Consider the following 19,349-nt stretch of genomic DNA (forward strand, 5'->3'; position numbering starts at 1 on the left):
GTTCCTGACAGAATTGCAATGTCATCGGCAAACCTAAAAGTTTTTATTTCTTCTCCATGGATTTTAATACCTACTCTGAACTTTTCTTTTGTTTCCTTTACTGCTTGATCAATATACAGATTGGATAGCATCGGGGAGAGACTACAACCCTATCTCACTTCCTTCCCAACCACTTCTTCCCTTTCATGTCCCTCAACTCTTATAACTGCCATCTGGTTTCTGTACAAATTGTAAATAGTCTTTCGCTCCCTGTATTTTACCCCTGCCCCCTTCAGAATTTGAAAGAGAGTATTCCAGTCAACATTGTCAAAAAAATGTAGGTTTACCTTTCCTTAATCTTTCTTCTAAGATAAGTCATAGGGTTAGTATTGCCTCACGTGTTCCAACATTTCTACGGAATCCAAACTGATCTACCCCGAGGTCGGCTTCTACCAGTTTTTCCATTCCTCTGTAAAGAATATGCATTAGTATTTTGCAGCTGTGGCTTATTAAACTGATAGTTCGGTAATTTTCACATCTGTCAACACCTGCTTTCTTTGGGATTGTAATTATCATATTCTTCTTGAAGTCTGAGGGAATTTCGCCTGTCTCATACATCTTGCTCACCAGATGGTAGAGTTTTGTCAGAACTGGCTCTCCCAAGGCTGTCAGTGGTTCTCATGGAATGTTGTCTACTCCCGTGGCCTTGTTTCGGCTCAGGTCTTTCAGTGCTCTGTCAAACTCTTCACGCAGTATCATATCTCCCATTTCATCTTCATCTATATCCTCTTCCATTTCCATGATATTGTCCTCAAGAACATTGCCCCTATATAGACCCTCTATATACTCCTTCCAGCTTTCTGCTTTTCCTTCTTTGGTTAGAACTGGGTTTCCATCTGAGCTCTTGATATTCATGCAATTGGTTCTCTTTTCTCCAAAGGTCTCTTTAATTTTCCCGTAGGCAGTATCTATCTTACCCCTCGTGAGATAACCCTCTACATCCTTACATTTGTCCTCTAGCCATCCGTGCTTAGTCATTTTGCACTTCCTGTCGATCTCATTTTTGAGATGTTTGTATTCCTTTTTGCGTGCTTCACTTACTGCATTTTTGAATTTTCTCCTTTCATCAATTAAATACAGTATCTCTTCTGTTACCCAAGGATTTCTACTAGCCCTTGTCGGTTTACCTACTTGATCCTCTGCTGCCTTCACTATTTCATTCCTCACAGCTACCCATTCTTCTACTACTGTATTTCTTTCCCCCATTCCTGTCAACTGTTCCCTTATGGTGTCCCTGAAACTCTGTACAACCTCTGGTTTAGTCCATTTATCCAGGTCCCATCTCCTTAAATTCCCACCTTTTTGCAGTTTCTTCACTTTTAATCTACAGTTCATAACCAATAGATTGTGGTCGGAGTCCATATCTGCACCTGGAAATGTCTTACAATTTAAAACCTGGTTCCTAAATCTCTATCTTACCATAATATAATCTATCTGAAACATTTTAGTATCTCCAGAGTTCTTCCATGTATACAACCTTCTTTCATGATTCTTCAACCAAGTGTTAGCTATGATTAAGTTATGCTCTGGGCACAATTCTACCAGGCGGCTTCCTCTTTCATTTCTTAGCCCCAATCCATATTCACCTAATATATTTCCTTCTCTTCCTTTTCCTACTCTCAAATTTCAGTCACCCATGACTACTAAATTGTCATCTCCCTTCACTACCTGAATAATTTCTTTTATCTCATCATACATTTCATCATCAGTTGTACTACTGTAGTAGGCGTGGGCTTCGTGTCTATCTTGGCCACAATAATGCGTTCACTATGCTGTTTGTAGTAGCTTACCCACACTCCTATTTTTTTTATTCATTATTAAACCTACTCCTGCATTATCCCTATTTGATTTTGTATTTATAACCCTGTATTCATCTGACCAAAAGTCTTGTTCCTCCTGCCACCAAACTTCACTAATTCCCACTATATCTAACTTTAACCTATCCATTTCCCTTTTTTAAATTTTCTAACCTACCTGCCCGATTAAGGGATCTGACATTCCACGCTCCGATCCGTAGAACGCCAGTTTTCTTTCTCCTGATAACGATGTCCTCCTGAGTAGTCCCCGCCCAGAGATCCAAATGGGGGACTATTTTACCTCCGGAATATTTTACCCAAGAGGACGCCATCATCATTTAATGTGTTCATATAAATGTCGAATACAGCATTAAACTGTTTGTCTAAATGTTTTATTATTTGCATGCATTGCTGATATATTCACAAAACCTACTCAAAGAAAAAACACCAGTCTTTCTCGTTATGCCTATACCCTATACAAAAAATTTGTTCCATGATTTTAGTAAGAAATGCATGTTTTTAAGGTTGGCAGCAATACGAGACATGTTTATATATGGTAGTAGTCTACCATAAAGACATTTGTTCAGAAAAATATCAAATAAATAAACAATTTTTTATTTGATGCATGACTTACTTCTCAATGAAACTTCTATCAAAGTTTATGGAATGTCTCTCTAACACCCTTGTGCTAATCAAATTAGAACCATTAAAACTCACAGAGGATTCCTTTAACTTCACTGGTTTGAGAGAGACACTGCCCTGTCCTCCCTTTTCCCCTCTGCCTCCCACCCTTATTGCTCCACAATCTAAATTGTGGTGATAGCCTGATCTGTAGCGTAGCAGTCAAATGAGGATGAAATAAAGATTGATCTGCCACCTACCATACCGAAATCCATGGTAACTGCAACAAGCAGTCATAATGTACCAACGTAGTGTTGCATGTGAGAGCTGAATTGTGATGTATAATATTTGCATCTAAACTTCTATAATGAAGAATGTTAACTTGTACTGACAACATCAGAGTGACATCGAAGCTTAGGTGTTAGCACAATGAAGTTAGTGAAATGATATTCGTAAGAAACAATCTTCCAAAATGAATCTTTCACTCTGCAACGGAGTGCACATTGTTTTTGAGACATCCTGCCAGTTTAAGACTGTAGGCTAGAATGGGACTCACATCTGGAATCAGGTCACAACCAGCCCTCACTCCCCCCCTCCCCCCTCAACCTCACTGCTTTATTTCTGTTACATCTCCCACATTCCTAGCTTCATAGAGGTTCTCCGGCATACCTGGAAGATCTAGTACTTATGTGAGGAAGGATTTTGTGGAGCATTGACTTATTCACCATTCCTAACAGACCTTGAATGAAGCTCGGAAGTGAGTGAAGTTAAGTGCTGATGGAAGTGTAGCAGTGAGGGTGGGTCATGCCACAGGGCTAGATACCTCAATCAGTAAGAACATTACCCATGAAAGGCAAGATCCCAGTTCTGAATTTGTCAAGAAGTTCTTATAACATTGTTATTCTTTTCAAGGGAGACAATGTAGTGGGAAAACAGCTAATAATTAGTCTGCTGGAAGAAATCACTGAAGAATTTGAGATTCAGTGGACAGTCCTTGTTGAACAAGTACACAGCCATCAGAAGACCTGCTGCTGGTACTTTATGGAAATGAAAAAGAATAAGAATTGCACAGGTGCATGTTAGTGAGTGTGCCCGGGTTTTGCATCATGCTGACTTTCGCAATGTTCCCAGGGACCTGTGCTATGTGTTTCATTGAGAAACAACAAGGGCCAGGCTCAACATCACCACATACTTACAAATACTACTCAAAGTTTGGACTTAATAGTCCTCAACATCTGTGGGGAAGCCCTGCGTGTTGATGTCCTGAAAACTCCACAGAAACAGCATCAGAAAATTCTTCTAAATGTTTTGATTGTACAATTCAAAATCCATAGTTATGCATAGGTAGCTCAGATGGTAGATCATGTTCCTGCAACTGGTGAGGGCCCCAGGTTCTGGTCCTAGTCTAGTGTACAGGTTTAATCTGTCAGCAAGTTTCAAATCTGAGATGGTTTGTGATTCTACAGGTAGAACCAGCAAACCACAGGAATAAATAAAAAACTCTAGTTTGCTTTTGTTCTCCATTGTTACTAACTGGTTTTAGGCTTACAAGACCATCTTCAGATATTTACTGGCTATTGTCACCAAAGAACTTCTTTGGTGTCAATAGTCAGCAAATGTCTGAAGATGGCCTTGTAAGCAAAAACCAGTTAGTAATTCCGTAGAACAAAAACAAACTAGTGCTTTTCATTTATTATAATGTTGTTGTACCAAGAACCGATAGAAGATTCAGTTAACCACAGGAAGTATCAGAGGAACTGGCTATGAGCTAATAAAATTGTATATGAGCAATAGAAAACAAATTGTCTTGCTTAAAACAAACAGTGGGTCTTACAGATCTAAAATTACTGGTATCAAATATGGAGTGCCGCAAGGTTCTGTCTTGGGACCCCTTCTTTTCTTGATTTATGTTAATGATATACAGTATTGTTCTCCTAACTGTATAAAAATATTGTATGCAGATGACAAATTAATAGTGTAATATATGAGAGCCTGACGGTGCTGTGCAACAGTGTAACTAATGAAATAGTCAAGCATTTTAATGAAAGCCATCTAAATGTAAGTGCTTCAAAGAGTGCAATGATGGAATTTAACACAAGGAAACAAATAGAATTGGACATGAAATTCTCAGCAGGAAATGACATTTTAAAAAAGGAAAAATGGACAAAGTTCTTGGAAATTACAATCCAGGACAGCCTCAAATGGGACAAGCATATCGATTCCTTAGCGTGTAAGCTGTTGAAGAATGTGTTTGCTATAAACATGATTAGCAAATATTGTAAGGACGTGTGTACTAAAAACTGCTTATCATGCCCTATTTTCATCAAATTTAAACTATGCTGTAGAAATATGGGGTGCAACAACTCAAGCCAACCTGAGCCCATTCTTAATACTACAGAAAAAAGTTATCAGAATTATCTGTGGTGCCAAACCTTGAGAATAATGTCAGAATCTGTTCCCAATATTAGGTGTGCTTATCATTACAGGTGTATACATATTGAAAGTTATATTGATTGTGAAAACAATAAATCCACATTTCAACTATGACCTGCAGCAGTACAATACAAGGCAAAAGTTCAGATACCATGTAAATAGCCACAGAAGAGCTTTATATGAAAAAAATGGACTTTATGCTGGACTGGAGCTAGCCAATGCCCTACCAAAAAGTCTCACAACCCTCCCTACTAACAAATTAATATATCAGCTAAAAATAACTCTAATTGAAAACCGTTTTTATTCTCTAGATGAGTAGTACAGCTGTATGAAAAGTGCTTCATAAGTATGTCAAGCTCATAGTTTTAGGTAGGCTCTAACCTACAACTAATATAATGTTGATAAAAACAATATTTGTAATATTGTGATTGTATACTACCAAATGTAAAATGTATCAAAATGTAAAATTTATTAATACAAACAAATCTTTAGTTTGTAATTTATAAACTGACATATTCAGAAGAATAATATGTATGATGTCCGGAAACTGTATTACTTCTAGGGATTGTATTTGATTATTCGATGCTGAATAAACATTATTATTATTATTGTTGTTGTTATTATTATTAAGTAAAGTAAGGAAGACAGAGAAGATAGGGACTGATCAATACAAAATAATGTACTTCCTAAACATTGTCAGAATGACTGAAAGAAACAGCAGTCACCTTATTTGCATGCTTGAGTAGCTACAGTTTTCAGATCAGTGTTTAGAGTTAGTACTTAGTGAACTACTGATAGCTAGGAGTGCACTCTTCAATTTTAAATTGTGTAAATTATGACTTAACCAAAGTTGTGAGAGTGTGCTGTTATTACAGAATGTAAATTACGAAGGGTGTTAAATTGGTAATGCAACATTCCTTTTTTCTCAGACAATTTCGGTTGAAAAAAATACGAAATTTGTTGTGCAATACCCCGGAATATTCACGCTTCAGCCACAGTAGTTTCATGAAGTTCCCATAGGTGGTGGCACTAAACGTACCCTTCAAAATAGCGTCTGTAATGGAGGTACGTTCTAAGCAGAGTGCTGTCAATGAATTTCTTTTGGAGGAAAACGAGACCATCATACATACTCATAAACGCTTGTATAATGTCCTGGGAGACCTGGCAGTGAACAAAAGCATGGTGAGTCTTTGGGCGAGGTATCTGTCCTCATCGCAACAAGGTCGCGCAAACCTGTCCGATCTCTCACGTTCCGGCTTTGCAGCAACCTGTCCGATCTCCCACGCTCCGGCTTTGCAGCAAATAGCTGCGGCTCATGCAATTTTGGAATGTGCGGACACACCCATTCGAAGTGATCGACGGATCACAATGAAACACCTCACTGCAAAACTGGACGTCTCTGTTGGTTGTGTTGACACATTCCTCCACCAGTTGAAGTACTCAACTGTGTGTCCACTTCATAGGGACGAGAAAAACCAAGCGGTTAAAACCGATACCATTATTTTAATTTTGAATAACGGCATTTTTCAGTATTTGTATGGTCTCGTTTATAACAGCTTTCTTTAATTTCATATTAATAACGAGATAGAAAACACACACACACAAATCAATTTGTCATGGCAGCAGTGCTACAATTTTTGGTTTTTAAATAAAACTTTTTAAAAAAGCGAGTAAGGTTTATTTCTAAAACTGACATTAATGTAGGTTGATTCTTACAAAGAAGAAAACAGCAACCAGCCACTATTAATACTTTTCTTCTTTGTAAGAATCAACCTACATTAATTGTAAAAAGCCACAGTCTCACCATGTCAGTTTTAGACAAAATAGCCTTAAAACTGACATTATAGAAAATGGGAAATGCGAATATTGCCTTTTAAAAAACTCCGCCAGTGAGAAACAAGCAATAACGACATTGCATATGAATTGGCACGGCACTGCTGAGACGATGTATGTATTGCCGTGTGGCTTGGCCTGTTACACAGTACACGAGTACGTGTAGGCTGGAACACTTGCCCACAGCTGCTGGTCTATACTGCAGTTTTTCGTTGTCGCCCTGAGACATCAGTTTATATTGTAGAAAGGTACCATCTATAGGCTGGAAGTATTTTACGAAGTGCGGTGGCTATGATGTAGAGTACTCCATTTGCTTCAAATGATTAAAAACGGGTGGAGACACAACATACTTGCAACGTCACACAAGATGAAAACATGCTCAGTGTTTCTTTGAAGAGAAGGTAGATTTGATCAATATACGTATAGTTTTATTGAAATACAACAAACTTGGAATAATAACTGAACCTTTAATTTTCTGATTGCTTCCGGACGAAAAACTGATTCCACCCAAAAGTGACGATGCAGGTTAGTCAGCGCCTTGTAACATTTCGCTCTTGCCGTGTACTTCATCTTCGCCATCTTTGCTCGAGACATTAAGATCGATTTCTGACATAGCCTCAATCTCATGGCGGACACCTTCGCCAGCACACCGGTCGGCAGTGTGAAACATTGTGTACCAGACGCTGAACTAAGCTCACCAATAACAAGAGAAGACCAAGACACGCTCCCGGCTACGCGCCGCTAACACACCCTGGGTAGCGTGCATATGGGCCGCCGCCGCCGACCGCGCTGTCTCAATCCCTCAATATTTCACCTCAGTTCATCGCATCGGGACCCATTTTGCATTGCACCTCTATACGTCGCACTGTGCTCTAGTCTTCCACAATGACGGTTGTCGCCTCGCACCTCAGCCAACTGTGAGGGAACGTTAGTCATTGTTTATAGTTGTGATATATGGACACGGACAAGATTCAAGAATTAGTACATGTCATCTGATGGTTGTTAACCATAGAACTCAAGCACTCGATTGGTTCCTGTAATAAAGTGTATTTTAACCACGTGTGCATTGTGCTTTGTAGTGAGAGGAAACTGGCCACTCAGCTATCATACTACCCTCTCCTCATTCAACCAGGAGAGCACAGCCACAACAAAACCGAAAATCAGTTATTTTTGAGGGGTTTTAATGGTTAAACTATAGACGAAAATAACGGGTGTTGACGAAAACCCGTTGTTTCAGCATCCCTACCACTGGGTCCTTGCCGCCTAACAGAAGACCATAAAGAGCAAGGAAGGGACATCTGTGCAGAATAGCTCGCGCATTATGAGGCTGGCCGTGACAGGCCTTTTTTTCCCCCCCTTCAAACATCGTCACGGCTTCGACGTCGATCTGTAGAGTACTACTATTAAGGACATACAGGCCCTCCTCGTACGGCCGTTGAATTATGCTGAAAGGCAGGGTTATGTAACCAAAAGTGTGACAGTAGTATGCTGTATTGGAATCCTGAATAGAACCAACCTGCTTTCAGGAAACAAAAATGTGCTGCATTATTTACCGAACGCCCATCGTAATTGCGTGATTTATGTTCTACCCAAATTTTCGGACTATACTTTACAGTGGCTATATTTTTCTGAATTGCAGTTTCTTTGACATTATGCTAAGCGGTGTACTATTGAATGACAAAAACAAATCATTACATCACTAAAATATGTTATATTATTATCGCACAAATTATTATTACTGCATGTTGACAAAATTTATTTATTATTGCTGTTATTATTATTCAATTCATAGACAATCGTGGCAGTTAAATATTGGGGATGACAGCAAGTTACACTGGGTGTTCGAGTAACGGGGGGAGGGGGGAGGCAGAAACAATAAGAAACCGTAAGCACACAGAACCAAATCCTAGGCCCGCGGCTGGTTGAGTTTAAAGCAGAATACTTTTCACTTGTTTGTCGGAGGGGCAGCCCATGTGGCTTAGATGGTGGCCCGATCGGCTGCAGAGAAACTTCCAGCCTGATGAAGGTGCTCGTTCAAACAATGGTTCCTCCACACCAAGCGGGGAAAAAGGTGAACGCAGGTGGAAACTGCTGAAAGAAACATAATTCCTAACGCCTCCCATCGACCATCTACAAATCGCTTAGCCATAGCATCCGTTAAAGAAAAATGATGAGTGTCCAGATCGATTATACACCGTGTAAATTACGACGATGTCGAAATTTTTCAAGTTTGTTGCTGTTGCAGCTCCTAAATGAGTTGAGTGACAGATATACTCCTCAAATTTTCAAGCAATACCTTTTGAAATGGCGTACGGTATTTCCCTGAACTGAAATTTCTTGGAAGATGTGGTTGAGTGTTGTACGTACCAGTTGTAAGCGCTGATGTAAACAAATTATTATTGTTGTATTGGGACTGTTTACAGAGGTGTAACTACAGTTATGGGGGCCCTGGGGACAAGTTCTCAAAATGCCCATCCCCTCTCCATTCCGCCCCACCTGTTTCTCAAAAAATGGCCCTGAGCACTATGGGACTTAACTGCTGAGGTCATCAGTCCCCTAGAACTCAGAACTACTTAAACCTAACTAAACTAAGGACTTCACACACATCCATGCCCGAGGCAGGATTCGAACCTGCGACCGTATCGGTCGCGTGGTTTCAGACTGTAGCGCCTAGAACCGCTCGGCCACTCCGGCCGGCCCTCATTCTCAAGTCAACAAAATTTCGCCCACGCATCGTATTTCACTGCGCAGTCTTCGTCAGATGTTTCTTGCTTCTGGTTCTCCATGCAAACAGTCTTGTGACTATACGACCTGCCATTTTCCTATTCAGAAAACTGTTACCCTGTTTAGAATGAAAGTATTTTTTTCACATTTTTGAAGGATATCATCTTTTCGGCGTTGACTGAATTGGAAGTTAAATTATTACAGACAACAGCGGAAAGACGATGCTCTTCAAGAAATACATTTTGGCTGTGGGTCTGTAAGTATTTTTTTTTTTTAATGTCTTAGCTTGGAAAGATAATGTTCAGACTTTGGGACAGCTGTAGGTTCTGTTAAACGGTTGTGCATGCGTCACGGTAGGTCAATATCAGATCTGTGAACTATTGTTAGTGCTGGACGGTTTCCTTGATTAGGCGGTAGTTTCCACAGTTCTAAACAACACAGTGGTCTCTGCTGCGACCCACGCCGTTGTTTAGCAGTTGGGAGACGAGACGATTAGCGAACAGCGCGAATGTGTCCGTCCCTAGTCAGCAAAATCTCAAGAAATCCGTGAAATGTACATGACGACATAGTAATCTGAAGGTAAAGCCAACAACTGACAGCTGTGCTCTGCCATTCCGTGGCTCTCAAAAGACAAGCGTAAAATCGACTGCACCTTTCTCCGAACGCTCAACACAAATTGTCACAGGCGTATATGTGTTAACGAGTATGCCTGTTTTCGACAAGACATTCAGGATATTATGATAATGCAAACCAGCCATTCAAAGTGTTTATTACGGCTTGTCTGAAGCAGTTTGTCTTGGAGAAGCCTCAATTTTATAAATCTTTTAATTACAGGAAAATCAGACTACTACAATTATCCACTTACCTACGATGTTTCCGTACCAAGCGCACTTGCGTATATGCTTGCAGAGATAATGTTCGAACAGCGAGTGTCTCACTTTGATATCTTGAAACACTCGTTTTCCGTGCACATACTCGTATAATAAATAATTCAGTTTTCTAAGAACTTATAACGAAGTATAGATGGATTTCATGCATTAAGATGTATTTTTCTCTGAAAACTAATTAACCTTTGAAATCAAAAACGTATTGAAAATTTTGGGTATTAATGGAGTGAAATGTGATTTCAAATTCTCGCTTCTGCTGACAAGTAATTAAACTTTTCTTCTTTGTGTCATTGCAGTTCGTATCCTCAATACCAGTTCACATTTTCTCGGCTTCTCGTCTCTCTAGTAAAGAATCGGTAATCGGTAATAGCATGAACGTAGCCAAAGTAAGGGAGGGGGGAGGTCTGGGCCCCTCTATCACTCAAATGAAATTACGAACGAGCTAATTGCCCTGTAGTGAAACTGAAAGATATTTTGATTTTCAATCATTCGACGGAAACGGGATACGCACTATCGATAGTCAACAAGGCCATCGATCAGTTCAGTTCTTAGTTGCAGTCGAATTTAATGGAAGATCGCTGCGTTTATTGTATATGTGCTGTTGTGATAGTTTCTAACTATCGGTAAGTCTGTTACAAGAAATAAGAAGAATACCGATTTTGAGTCCCTCACCAGCGTTACGGTTGTTAAAAATATTTAGGCATTTCTACTATCCTAATTAACTACCCATAGCAGTTTAATGGTAGAACTGTAGTATTTACTTGGTGGTTGCAATATTTCAGTATTCCACAAGGCAGCGGAGCGATAAACATCAGAAGAAATAACACTAAATTAAAATCAGTGCATCAACAATGTAGGAAAAGATAGACTGTTACTTACTATAAAGGAGACGCGTTAAGTTGCAGACAGGCACAATTAAAACACACTTACATAAGGTTATCGGCCACAGCCTTTATCAGCAAAAGAGAAACACACTCCATTCACACATACAAGCAAGCACACCTCATTCGCACATGTCGGCGGGACGATGTGGCAACACTGTAGCGGCATGTGACAGACGTCAACTATCAAGTAATTTTAACCGGGCTATAATGTTCCCAACTCTACATTTTAATTAATCCTCATTCTTTTGGTTTGTTTTTTTCCTTTCTTTCCTAAGGGCGCCAGAAGGTCCTTTGTTCGCGTGTCCGGGGGGGGGGGGGGGCGGAGTAGGTGGCAGGGCGTTGTCTCAGTTGTCCTAGGTTAGTTATGCCCCTGATATTTTAGCATTTTATATATTTTGTTCGTGTTGTTACCAGTTGAACTAAAAGGGAAGATAAAAATATGGATGGCGGCAAGTTATATTTTGGGGATCGAGGGGGGGGGGGGGGGGGGGTTAGTGCCGTTAGTCAGTGCTAGTCGCAAACATGGCGAATTCAGGTGCAGAACGAGCTTTGTGTGTGTTGGATTTCGTCGAAAACAAGTGTGCTACAGCCGTTCAACGGATTTTTAGAGCCAAGTACAGTAAGAAACCACCAACAAGGAAGGCCATTTACCACTGGCACAACAATTTCGTTATGACCGGTTGCTTGTGCCCGGCGTCCCAGTGTGAATGAAGTGAATGTGGAGCGCGTACGAGAGACATTGATAAGAAATCGGTGTGTCGTGCAACTCGAAATGGCTCCAATGAGAGTGTGGAAAGTCTTCCGACAGAAGCTGTCTATGAAACCATTCAAATTGGAGCTAGTGCAGAATCTCAATGACGACGACCGAAACAAGCGTTTTGAGTTTTGTTCACAGGTGCAACAATTGAATGAGGATGGCGATGACATTGTTGATCGGTTAATTTTTAGCGACGAAGCCACTTTTCACACTAATGGGACAGTGAGCGTGCATAATTGTCGAATCTGGGATACAAAGCATCCACACGAATGCATTGAATTTGAGTATGATTCCCCAAAGGTAAATGTTTTTTGTGCCTTGTCACGTCGAAGACTGTATGGCCCATTCTTCTTCGCCCAGAGCACTGTCACTGGATATTGCTACTTGGACATGTTGCAGCAGTGGTTGATCCCTCAAATGTAGTCGGACCTACCCTACTGGCATAACAATAGTTTGTAGCAACTAATGAAAGCTTACCACAAAGAAAAAAAAATCAGTACAGTAGCTATAAGCATATAAGAAACGCCACCCTTTTCACTTAAACAAATTACTTTTCGAAGTTATAATCTATGCCCAATATTTCCAGTAAAGATTTTGCCCGTTTTAAGTTTCGAATAAACCTGCGATTTCAACCCATATATCCCGATTGTGATATTTTCATCTTCAGGATGCCACAAACTCACTCGTTCTTGGACTTGAGTTATCAGTTGCTTTCGTTTAAGAGAATGTCGGTTAATTTGACCGAAGAAAACAAACTGATTTGAATTTCACCTACTGTCGTCCGAAGTCTGCACTTCGGAGATAAGATCGGCTATAGTGTGACCGCGCTCGTAGTGATGTACAGATTTGAAAAGATCGGCCATCTCGGGCCGATGTCGGTCGTCGGCGGAATCCACCGATATCGGAGCCACTGTGAGCGCAGCCTAAGTGGACTACACATGCAGTATAGAGTAACCGTTTTGCGTACACGCGTTCACATTTCAACACCTGACGGGTGCTGCCCAGCAAAAGATAAGCGTTAATGGCTTGCTCTTGCCACATGTATTTAGAGGCTAAACAACCTAAAATATAATACTCCTAAGAGCTATAATTATTAGTCAGCAAATCAAGTAAATACAGCACTTAGGCGTTACAGCCTGTATATTCGCAGTTAGAGGTCAAAGTTGATGATTGGAGTTTCAAAAAACGATCTCGCCGCAACGAGAAACGCCTTCCCAACTCGTATATAACGTCCGTGACATATATCCCTTGTTTTCCGATAATGCAAAATAAGTTTCCATTCTTTGAACTTTTTCTATGTGCTCTGTCAATCTTATTTGGTATGGTTTCTATACCGCACAGCAACTCCGGAAGAGGACGGACAAGTGTAGTTACGGAAGTCTCTTTAGTAGATCTCTTGCATCTTCTAAGTGTTCTGCCCATAAAACGCAGACCTTTCTTCACCTCCCGCACACCTTTATCGGTATGACCATCCCAATTTAGGTTGTTCATAATGGTTTTCCGTAGTTAAGTAGTTGTTAAATTGCTGAGATTTAACGCTTAACCGAAACTGTACGGATTCCTTTTAGTACTCACGTGCATGACCTCACACGCTTTATTGCTTGGAGTCAATTGTCAATTTTTCCTCGCACCATACAGATACTTTGACTTAATAATTTTGCATTTTGTTCTGACCTTGTAATGATTTCACTAGACGGTACACGACAGAATAACCAGCAGCAAACTGAAGATCGCTGCTCATATTGTTTTCTAAATCATTTACATAGATTAGGAACAGCAGAGGGCCTATTTGGGTAATGCCAAATATCACAACGAGTGAGGTGGTTAGCACACTAGACGTACATTCGGGAGTACAGAAGTTCAAGTCCGCGTCCGGCCATCGTGTTTTAGATTTTCCGCGATTTCCCTAAAAGGCTCCACGAAAATGCTGGGATGGTTCCTTTGAGAGGACGCGGCTGATTTCCTTCCCCATCCTTGTGCTCCATCTCTAGTGGCCTCGATGTCGATGGGACGTTAAACACCAATCTTTCTTGCTTTCTTCCTTCCTTCCTTCCGGACATCATTTCTATTTTACTCGGTGACTTCCTATCAATTACTATGAACTGTGGCATTTCTGACAGTAAATCAAGACTCCAGTCGCACGAATGAGACGATAATTCTTGTGCACGCATTTGATTAGATGCTACATGTGAAAATCGGTGTCAAGAACATTGTGGACATCTAGAAAAATTGAGTAAATTTGGGATCACCTGTCGGTAACACTCATTACACCGTGCGAATGAAGAGCCAGTTGTGTCTCACAAGAACGAGATCTCCTGAATCTGCGCTATATATCAATAGATCGTCTTCTTCAAGGTAATTATTGATCTCAAGCATGGTATACGTTTCTTCGAACCGACGACGGTGTTGGATCTGTAATTTAGTGGATTACTCCTGTTTCGTTTCTTCAGTACTGTTTTGTCCTGCGCAGCTTTTCAGCCCTTAGGTACAGTTTTATTGTCAAGTGAGAGTTTTTATGGAACTTTTACATCTACATACTATAAGTGGAACCAAAATGGTATGCAATCTGTACCGAAAGACTTGCCTTTATTAAGTGATGTAAGTTGTTTCGCTGTGTCGATTGTATCTACTTCTAAGTAATTCATGTTGGCAACTGTTCTTGACTCGAGTTCAAAAATACTTACTTTGCCTTCTTTGGTGAAGGAATGTCATGTCGATTGTATCTACTTCTAAGTAATTCGTGTTGGTCTTAGAATTATAGAATGTATCCATGTTTTTCATTTACAGTGACGAAACGACGCTTAAAGTCCTGCGGATCCTTCGTGAACAGCTGCAAACCATCCTTGCAACACTTCACACGATTCCGTTTTTGGTCAAGCGTGAGCAATCGCAGAACACATCTTGCGGACAGCTTTCTCATGTCCAAATGTTTATCCAAAATATTATGTACCCATTCATTCAAGATGCCCACAGCACTAGCAACCTCACGCACCTTAACTCTTCTGTCATCCATCACCACATCATGGATTTTGCAATGATTTCTGGAGTCGTGACCTCCGCAGGACGTCCAGAACGTTCAGCATCACTTGTGCCCATATGACCACTCCAAAAATTTTGAAACCGCTTATAAAACGTTTTAATCGAAGGTGCAGAGTCACTGTAATGTTTATCAAGCTTCTCTTTAGTCTCCTGAGGCGTTTTGCCTTTCATAAGGTAATGTTTAATCACCACATGAAAGTCTTTTTCGTCCATTTTTTGACAGTCACTCGACTTCCTAGATTTACACGAATGCCAAACACAAAGAAATAGACCAATATGGCTGAAACTTGGTGTACATTCTTTCCAAAGATGCTACTAACTAAACATGACATCGAAACGCACCGGTGGTCCCATCTCTCGGTATTTGCACGGACTATTCAAACGCCCCTCTTAGACAGTTTCTAAAACCACATTTCACTTCATGTTTCTGTAGAATATGACCAGTCTTGTTGGAAATTCTACCTGCGTAAGGCCAGTATGCTGTGTACTTTGGTGCCACGTCGTTTCAACACTCACCGATTGAAAGTTGGTTGGTAGTACATCACACGTTTGATATGTCTTTCACTATGATAACTATTCTGACGAAAGATGACTTCGAGGTGAGCTAACTTAGTTGTAAACATTCAGGGTCGGAGATAACATGGGGCATAGTAACCAAGGTACGAAGTACACTTTCGTGCTGAGCGGATGGTGACAGCTGTCAGCCTGAAGATACAAATAACTGTGTATTGGTTTTCTATAAACGGAATGTGTCAAAGACCTGTACAGGTCTAGTGAAGAACAGGAAGCTATGATTCAAAGAAGCAATATACTTAATATTATGTTCGAAATATAAATGTACGTGATATGTTTTCTCCGTCCCGCACTCCTTTGTTTCTCAACGTTGGTCTTTTTGCTGTTAAATCTGTTCAATACATCATCGGTGGTAACTTCTGACGTCATTGGTCAAAGCGGGACTGATTGTATCCCATTATTTAGTAGTCCCAATTTCACTAGCGTTTGTTCATTGCTTAAAGGCAAATATACGACGCATTAACTCATTCGTAAAGTAATCAGACGTCTGAACCTGTTTTGTATGTGTGGGTTCAGTTCTTTAAGGAATTGGAGGTGGGCAGGATGACTGGTTAATAATATGTAGTACGCTGTGGTTTCACTTGTTGTTTGAACTTTGGTGAGTAATAATGGATCCAGGTTTCATCGACAGTCACAAGTCGATGAAAAAAATCTTGCGAACTGCGATTAAACAACCAGTCATTGTGCTGAAATTGTGCCGGATACGCTTTTGGTCGACTGTGAGCAATCGCCATATCCATCTGTCACATTGATTTTTCACAGCCAATTGTCCGTGCAGGATATTATGCACTCGCTCATTTGAGATGCCTACAGCCTCAGTAGCCAAACGAATTTTTCTTCGACGTCTTGCATTAACATACCACAGGTTTTGGCAACGGGTTCATTAATGCAAAACTGAATGATATTCGCAGATAGTGCAGAGTCGTCGTGAATTACATCCAATTATGTTTTGATTTGTGCAGCGTTTCAATCCTTCAAATGAAAATGTTTAACAAAAGTACGAAACTCGGTGTTATCCATTTTCAATCGCAGTCGACCCACTGACTATTTGAGACGGCTGTCAACGATGAACTGTGCATTGAACAATGTTGAAAGCATTTATATGATCCTTGGAGTAATCAGGCTTACCAACGATGAAGGTGCAACGAAAATGTTCCATCCCTTCATAGAAATTCACCAGACTTACCGAACAACCCTAGTATTGCTAGGCGGTGTGTTTCCTAGTACCCTCTGGGCAGACGAACGATAACGTCACTAGCCATTAGTTTGAGGCAGAGAGTGCGGTGTTACCTTCTCGGTGGCCATGTAGTAGATCCAGGTGACGACGGTGTAGAGGACCGTGGGCTGGTAGTGCTGCAGGCCCTGCTCCAGTCCGAACACGAGCAGCATGAAGACCACCGTGATGACGAACGTCACCGCCTTGGTCCACTCGAGCACGATCTTGGTGGCGGACATGGCCAGGTGCTTGATGTTGGAGTGCTCGGCCATCGTCACGTACGGCGACCAGTCCTCCTTCTCGATGAGCTCCTTGATGTAGGAGGCGCAGTACGCCACCACGTTGTAGAACATGAGCGAGTACAGGCACGTCAGCCGCTGGCCCGGCATCAGCAGACGGTCGCACAGCGTGAAGAACGTCAGCTGCAACACAGACGTAGGCTCGTGAGCGATCCCAGGACCTGCTACTAGCCAATAGCCGTTACTTCCTCATATCAGCTATGCAAGACATATTAAGTATTTTATCGTCTTGTAGACTCTACTCTGCCAGCACGCCTGATAGATCTGTGGTTGGAAATGACCACTTAGGGTAATCAAAATATCCACGGGTGTACTGCCGGTCTACAGTGTCCAACGGGCACAAAATTTCGGCGATCATACATGTCGCTATCATCAGGTGAACTGACGGACTGAGCTCCTGTGAACGTGCCGGTACGGATCTCCGTACCGGGCCGGCTGCAGTTGTCGAGATGTTCTAGGCGCTTCAGTCTGGAACCGCGCGACCGCTACGGTCGCAGGTTCAAATCCTGCCTCGGGCATGGATGTGTGTGATGTCCTTAGATTAGTTAGGTTTAAGTAGTTCTAAGTTCTAGGGGACTGATGACCTCAGATGATAAGTCCCATAGTCCGTGAGTTCACCTGATGATGGCGACATGTATGATCGCCGAAATATTGTGCCTGTTGGACACTGTAGACAGGCAGTACACCCGTGGATATTTTGATTATCAAATACGCCGGAGAAACTCACGACCATGTAGATGTAGCGTAGGCCTACTAATTTGTAGAACTCCAACACTAGGTGAACAGAGACAGACGATTGAAATGAAACCGATGAATTATATCAGTTAATATAACAATTTAAAAAATGGGTTTCGGCTCTAAATTATCAGTACATTAGTCCAAATGGCCATGATTCTTAGACATTGGTACATTGTTCGCACATCCACTGATAAGCAAAACCATTGTGACTACTACCTAGGGCAAGATAGAATGGCACTTGCAGTGTTGCGGGCACGGATACGGCAAGAACAGTACAGGACGACTCCATAATGATATTACAAACTTTCAGGGGTAGTAGCACTCCTCCTTCAGATCACGAGTGGCCTACCGGGACCATCCGGCCGCCGTGTCATCCTCGGTGGAGGATGCGGATAGGAGGGGCGTGGGGTCAGCACACAGCTCTCCCGGTCGTAAGATGGTATTCTTGACCGAAGCCGCTACTATTCGGTCGAGTAGCTCATCAATTGGCATCACGAGGCTGAGTGCACCCCGAAAAATGGCAACAGCTCATGGCGGCCTGGATGGTCATCCATACAAGTGCCGACCACGTCCGACAGCGCTTAACTTTGGTGATCTCACGGGAACCGGTGTAACCACTGCGGCAAGGCCGTTGCCTCAGGGATAATTGAGAAGGTTAAATGTATCAAATTGAAGTAAGAGGTGTTGGTCCAGAAACTACCAATTCGAAAGTTATAAGCGAAAATCGTTCTAATACTTCTGACAGGGAAGTACATGTACCATTAGTGTTATTGCTGAGATTGTGGGTTAGGCAGGTTTCAGAGGTGGTAGTATGGACCAAAACAAGAAAAATGTGCAGCAAACTTGAGCTATAAAATGCGTACTTTATTCGCAATGAGCACTCGTTCATTTTCGACACTGCGAAACACATCTCTTCTAGTGAACAAGTCTGGAACCACGTGACCGCTACGGTCGCAGGTTCGAATCCTGCCTCGGGTATGGATGTGTGTGATGTCCTTAGGTTAGTTAGGTTTAAGTAGTTCTAAGTTCTAGGGGACTGATGACCTCAGAAGTTAAGTCCCATAGTGCTCAGAGCCATTTGAACCATTTTTGTTTTTATTTTCGCAGTGAGAATGATGTGTTGAGGTGAAATTTGCTCCAAAACGTAGAAAATCAGGCATCCTCATGCACGCATGACATCGAGGTGATACCTATGTGATAACAAGGTAGCGAAGAAAATCGCCACTGTGGATACTTCGGAAATAAGAAGCGAAGGAAAAGAAACACGTATGGCATGTTGGATGTTCTTCCGAACGCTGTCATGCTACTTTTCTCTTTTGTGATCTGTCAACACCGTGTAGATGGCAACCGTTATGTTCCAGCTTGCAGCTATGTTTTTCTCTGTACACCATGACGAACTTTTTACAGTGTTTAATTTTACAGCGTTCGTTACGTGAACAGGGTGGCCATCGTCGTTCCATAGATTATTATTTTATTCGTCATTAAGTGATGCTGGTAGATGTATCAGGAG

The 19,349-nt window shown here is 41.4% G+C and overlaps 1 protein-coding gene across 2 annotated transcripts in view; it reads right to left on the reverse strand.

Moving 5' to 3' along the window:
- Positions 1 to 19,349, reverse strand: part of LOC126267351 (uncharacterized) — a 191,744-nt gene that overhangs the window by 16,600 nt on the left and 155,795 nt on the right. For both annotated transcript variants that reach the window (XM_049972476.1, XM_049972477.1), the window contains one exon: positions 16,877 to 17,224. In XM_049972476.1, coding sequence (XP_049828433.1) covers positions 16,877 to 17,224 — 348 coding nt within the window. The remainder of the gene's footprint in view (positions 1 to 16,876; positions 17,225 to 19,349) is intronic.

The sequence above is a fragment of the Schistocerca gregaria genome, chromosome 4, assembly GCF_023897955.1.
Source record: "Schistocerca gregaria isolate iqSchGreg1 chromosome 4, iqSchGreg1.2, whole genome shotgun sequence".
Taxonomy (NCBI): domain Eukaryota; kingdom Metazoa; phylum Arthropoda; class Insecta; order Orthoptera; family Acrididae; genus Schistocerca; species Schistocerca gregaria.